We start from the raw sequence: 6,219 nt of genomic DNA on the forward strand, positions 1-6,219 counted from the left end.
GGACCTTGTGTGAACACGGGATGTTGTGTGGCCAAGCTGCCTTTTTTTTAAGATTGGAATCCTTTTTTCTTACTACTACGGAATTAGTAAATGCATGGGTAAATTCATACTTCTATGGAAAAAAATTCGGTTTTGGGAGTTGGGATCAATGAAATGTATGGAACTATGGAGTATAAAATATCAATTAGGGAAAAATGGTTTGATCCGAGACCCGAATTTGAATTTCGGGTCGAGTTTTGGAAAAGGGTCACCAATGCGCTTTTTTCGAGCTCGGATTTTGGTCCTAGGTTTGGAGCGAATATTATGTTTGTTGTAGATGGGTGAGAAGGAGCTTAAGGACATACGAGGCGGATGCAATATTGTAGCACTTGGTTCATCTGAACTCAATATTTTTGACGTAGAATATAAATATATATGTAAAAAATTCAATAAGATTGCAAGAAATAGTGAATATGAATCCATAATTTTAAAAATACAATGAATTCAATGGCAAGAACCTTAAAGGTTGAACTCGTAGAGTTTAAATAATGAAGCTGTCTCAACTTAGGGCGGTTAAAGATGAGATATTGCAGAAAAATGCATTGGTGAACTCCCAGACCTTGACGATTATAACCTGATGCACCTGTCTAAATCTACCAAAATGCAACCTAACAAATATTGGACAAATGAAAAATACATTTTGTATACCAAGTTTTGGCTTAATATACATAAAATTCAAATGACATTATAGTCTTAACAACAGGCAGATAGGGGAAAACAACTAAACCAAAAACATCCGAGTTTACAGCAAGCATACAAAGGTAACAACCTGCTGCGACAAGAAGTTTAGTTTTCTCCTTGCAAATATCCGATGAATGAATATTTAAGCAAAAGGAGAAGCTGAATTACATTTGGAATAATAGAACCACAAACTTGTACAACAAAATACACTGATGCTAAAGGTCAATGAGGCTGAGGTCTAAGGTTGCGAGAATATGTCAAAACCATCACAAAATCTTTGGCAGAACCTCCCACTTTTGCCTTTCTAATTTCTGAGCTTGGTGCTGCACGTAACCACAGCTCTACTAGTCGGTACAATGGCAATGCAGGAAGAATCGGAAGGCCTAACATGCGAATCTCCACCTGCGCACATGTAACACATCTCAAAATCCCAAGTGTCATGCATAAGCTAATAAAACAAATTTTGAAGTCACTGTAAGTATTACCTCGTCTTCGCTCTGGAGACTCAGTTTTTGTGCAAGATACTTCTTTATGTACGAAGCGGGCATATTCACATCCCTATTTAACCAGAAAAGATAACAAGTTCACGGAAGCTGGTAAGCAGGGGCGAAGCTACATGTCTTAAAGAGTGGTCAACACTGACCACCCTACGTCGGAAAATTACACTACGTATATAGGTAAAATATCAAGTTTTAGAGGTATATGACATATATTGAACACTCTTTACCGGAGAATTTATTTCACTTCTTTCAAGTTTGAAGGAAATTTCTGGCTTCGCCGCTACTGGTAAGAGCCCCTTCGGAAAAGTAAATGATGGTACAAACTAAAAACCACAAGGATTAATGGTTGTTTGGTGGTGTAATAAAGGGACTTACTTGATCTTTATGTAGCGGGAAGGAATCTGTGGCAAAGGTGAAGGACTTTCCCTGAAACAACAGGTGCAAGAACATAATCATCTTATTATAAATTACTACTACCTAAAAAAGACGAAAATGTCAAGATTAAACTCAAGAAAATCTTTTGAACGTAAGGCAGAAACTCACTGTTTATCAGATGCAACTAAAGTAAACCAAATAGGGCTGGTTCTTTCATTCTTTCTGCTGCTGCTTGTGGCCTCATTAGTAACTCGTACTTCAGGCGCATTACTTGATCCGCCACCAGAGGGAAGTGTTTCTTTTTTCTTTCTGCCACGGCGTCCCTTTTTGCCTTTTCCTGAAGTACTTGATGGTGCTGCAGCTGGAATATTAGTTGATCTAGTTTCCTCTTTTTGAACATTTGGTTTGCTAACTTTGTGTTCCTTTGTTTTAGAAGGGACGTACTCTTCATCATCTTCATCATCTTCTTCATTGTCTTCATCTTCATCTTCAAGATTGACTATTGGAGCGAAGTTTGAGGCAGGCTCTGTGGACTTGGATTTGTTGGAATTGCCTAAACTCACACCTTTAATTACCAAGGTATTTAGTGGTTCCCATAGGTCATTCATTCCATCCAACGGTTCACCTTTTCTTGGAGTAGGTTTCTTTGAGATATCATTCTTTGAGGTCTCAGCTGCACTCTCCACCTTCAACAAGTGAGACAGGAGTTAGCAAAGCAACAAATGTATTCAAATAAATAAGGAAATAAAAGGTCGTCGTTTGTCTCATGTTGTGGCCAGGTTGATATATCTTATGTCAATCTTCGCCTTTGGATTGACTACATGAAAGTCACACATTCAATATCATATTAGAGCACACAAACGTGCTTGATGAAAAAGAATCAACCTCGCATGTGAGGGGCAATCTTGAAGATTCATGCATTTTCCAACTGTTTAAGCTTTTAGATGAGATGGTCATACGATTCAATTATAGGTTTTACTGTCAACAAAATATTTAGAACTTGTTACAGCAACTTGTCTGCCATGCCAAGTTCCAACCATGTTACTTTCTCCTTAAATTGTTATCAAATGTCTTTTAGAAGAGAATGAATGGACTAAAAGTTTCACATCTCAGTAGCACATATTTGGAACATTTTAGCCTGTCTAGCATCAAGTTGCTGTTTTGTTAAATTGAAAGTAAAACAACAACAACAACAACAACAATAAAAAACCTAGTATAATCCCACGGGTGGGGTATGAGGAGGGTAATGGGTACGCAGACCTTACCCGTACCTTGTGAAGGTAGAGAGACTATTTCCGATCAACAAAAATAATGGGAGACTAGAGGGAAAATTACCCAATAACAGACATATGCTGATATGAGTAAAACATAAAATAGAATTCCACCAACCTGTTCTTTATTTTGAGTAGCTTTGCCTGAAAGAAGAGGAGTACTTGAACTTCCAGACTGATCTCCCTTTAACTTGTGCTCAACATTAAGATCAAATTTAATTGGATCTTGAAAACGAGGAGCATTAGCATTTCGAACGTGGCCTTTTCTTCTTCCACTCGGAACGTTCTGATTATTTGAAACTTCAGGTTTAGTACTCACTAAGGAAGAGATTGACTTCTCCTTTATCCTTGAGCTAGTAGCAGGCAATGGATTATCAATAAGCATGGCATTATTATCCTCAGCAACCTTTTTGCTTTCGCCTTTTTTGGAGTTTCCTTCAATTATTCCACGCTCAATGTATTCTTTTCTTCTATTAGAGAATATGTCGCGGATCTCTTGGACTTGGTTATCAGGCCTGTAAAGGAAGGACTAAGGTTATATCCATACATACTTTTTCACACATATATACACACTAATATACGAAGGGGGGCCTTGGCGTAACCGGTAAAGTTTCTGCCATGTGACCAGGAGGTCACGTGTTCAAGCCGTGGAAACAGCCTCTTGCAGAAATGCAGGGTAACGCTGCGTACAATCCGGCCCTTCCCTGGACCTCGCGCATAGCGGGAGCTTAGTGCACTGGGCTGCCCTTTATATACACACTAATATACATATGGTTCTGTTTGACTCGCAGAACCAATGCTAAATCTGCCACTGTGACACAAGTGCTATTCTCAAGGTCATAAATCTAGTTGTTTCTCTACTGCTTCTCCCCAAAATATGGTTTCAACATGGCCTAAATCAATTATATGTTGAAAGCTGGAATAGACTTTATGACCAGACTGGCAATAGTTTTAGCATTTCACAAGTGTTTCTTTCTCTGCTTCATTTTAGAAATTTAAAGGAAAAGGGTAGCTGGTAAAATTATATTTCCTTTCTTACTGCTTTGAATATGTGTGCCATGAGCCGATTGTCTATCGTAAACAACCTCTCTATCTGCTTCAGGTAGGGTAAGGTCACCCTACCCTCCCCAGACCCCACTTATAGGAATACACTGGCCGGGTATATTGTTATTGTTGTTGGTAGCTGGTAAAATCAACCAAATGGAAAATAAAGCCAAGATCTTTTATTCAAAAAGTAGTGGCGTTTGGACCAGTTTGGGCGCTCCTTGACTATTCATCCGATACCTTCTACTTCCCACCAGCACAGGTGCCGTGAGACTACAACAAGATAAAAGAATGTACAAACTGTATCTTACACTCTTAGTGCTTCAAATTCAGTTAAATAGCAGAACTGCTACTATGCTTGAAAACTAACTCCATGCAAACTAAAACAATATCAGCAACTTTGCTCAACATTGTCAAAATCTTCAGCTCAAAACCAGATCCAAATAGCCAGTACCATTTTAGTTTATTACAATGCATGTTATATTAACCCAAGAACTGAAGTTCAACCTTAGTATTAATCATTCAATTACGCCTAGAAATTTTTTTTTATGTACCTATAAAGGGCAGCCCGGTGCACTAAGCTGCTATGCGTGGGGTCCGGATCTATTGTACGCAACATTAACTTGCATTTTTATGTAAATATATAACCTTATAATCAATAGTATATGACTTTAAGGCTTAAATACCTGATTTTCTGCAATGGAGCACAGCCTAAATCCAAGTTGCATACTGGACAAATATGCGATTTCTCTTCTGTTATCTTCTTTGTTATGCACTTCTTGCAAACTGTTAAGATTAAAGATTAATTAATCAGATATCAAAAAAGAAATTAATCAGATATCAGAAAACTTCATAAAACCATGCAGCTTTTGCTAGAATATTTAGATTTAAGCCAAAGAGCTAGTGATAACTCCAACTCCTTTGATAGCTATAGTAAATAAAATCCAAAAATAAGACATAAAAATAATCTAATCCAGTGTTTCTCGACTAGGGCCAAATGCAACAAACTGATCATACAAGAAAAAGAAAAATTAAAAGAAAATTAAAGACTTAATTAATCAGTAATCATGATATGTGCTAGATTAAAAGTCCATGCAATGACCTAGATCACATAAACTTTGAAAATGACACAAACTCTAATGAAAAACATTTGAAAGAACGTAAAAAAAAGATTGAGAAAAATCAAGATCTTGAAATCCAAAAGAATTAAATTAAAATTAATTAAAAAAAGGCAAAGATTTTCTCACATCTGTGACAGCATTCTTCAATTATGGTGACTTTTTTGCATAGTTTTTTGCAAATTCCGCATGTCAAAACACTCTTAATACTTGCTTGCCGTGTAGCAAAATCCATGTTAATTCCTTCATAAACTGCAAAAAATAAAAAAAGAAATCAAATCAGTCTTTTCCTTATAAACTAATGCATATATACATACAGCGGCGGAGCCACATGCAATCAAGGAATTTAATTTTAATCCCTTCGCCGAAAAGTTACACCGCATAAATAGGGTAAAAGTAATCTTTTTTTAAACATATGTATGGAATTTTGAATCCCGTTAATATAAAAGCAAGCTTAAATCCTCAGTGTGACATTTTAAAATTTTTTAATCCCCTTAGAGAAAATCCTGATTCTGTTGTTCTATGCATACACCTTGCAACCTTTGCATGTAATGCACCCTTAAAAAATCAACTCAAGAAAATCATGTAAAGAGAAAAAGAAAATGCATTAGTAGTACCTCTTTTTCTTGATTTTTTGCAGAGTGAAATGGTTATGTGTGTAAAGAAAAAGGGATATATAGAAAAAGGGAAGCGGCGGGTTTGGGGAAGAAGTAAATTGAAGTTAAGGTTGGGTTTTGGATTATTGGAATAATATGAGAAAAGGGTTTTGGATTAGAAATAATAATATGGACAAAAATTAGTTGGTTTGTATAAATGATAATATTCTTACTCAACTATCTCTTCCATGGCTTAACACCATGAATATGATACCAGCAGCTTCAGCCACCTTAAGTGAAAAAAACCCATGTATTCTATGGGCTTTTCTTATTTTTATTTTTCCATCTTTTTTTTATAATGAAAATTTGGATATCCATAAAAAGGTCCGTCCGGTGCACTAAGCTCCCATTATGTGCGGGGTTCGGAGAAGGGCCGGACCACAAGGGTCTATCGTACGCAACCTTAGCCTCTATTTCCCACAAGAGTCTATCGTACGCAACCTTAGCCTCTATTTCTGCAAGAAGTTATTTTCACTTTTCACGGCTCGAACCCGTGACCTCCTGGTCATATGACAACAACTTTGTATATCCATGC

General features: G+C 36.9%; 1 protein-coding gene across 1 annotated transcript; it reads right to left on the minus strand.

The window, feature by feature from the left end:
• Positions 1–701: 701 nt before the first annotated feature.
• LOC104107765 (E3 ubiquitin protein ligase DRIP1-like) lies at positions 702–5,909 on the minus strand. The gene is made up of 8 exons (XM_009616648.4): positions 5,646–5,909; positions 5,158–5,280; positions 4,597–4,696; positions 2,985–3,381; positions 1,764–2,281; positions 1,596–1,646; positions 1,206–1,278; positions 702–1,122 (listed from the first exon to the last, which is right to left on the minus strand). Exons 2-8 carry the CDS (start codon positions 5,261–5,263, stop codon positions 943–945), a joined length of 1,425 nt encoding a protein of 474 aa, XP_009614943.1. The 5' UTR covers positions 5,264–5,280; positions 5,646–5,909; the 3' UTR covers positions 702–942.
• Between the last annotated feature and the right edge of the window lie 310 nt (positions 5,910–6,219).

Source organism: Nicotiana tomentosiformis, chromosome 9 (assembly GCF_000390325.3).
Source record: "Nicotiana tomentosiformis chromosome 9, ASM39032v3, whole genome shotgun sequence".
Classification (NCBI taxonomy): domain Eukaryota; kingdom Viridiplantae; phylum Streptophyta; class Magnoliopsida; order Solanales; family Solanaceae; genus Nicotiana; species Nicotiana tomentosiformis.

Coding starts and splice junctions, on each gene's coding strand:
- LOC104107765 (XM_009616648.4), bottom strand. CDS start 5,263: ATGGATTTTGCTACACGGCAAGCAAGTATTAAGAGTGTTTTGACATGC. Junction 3,382..4,596: donor GCTCCATTGCAGAAAATCAG/GTATTTAAGCCT, acceptor CTTCCTTTACAG/GCCTGATAACCAAGTCCAAG. Junction 1,123..1,205: donor GTCTCCAGAGCGAAGACGAG/GTAATACTTACA, acceptor ACATGTGCGCAG/GTGGAGATTCGCATGTTAGG.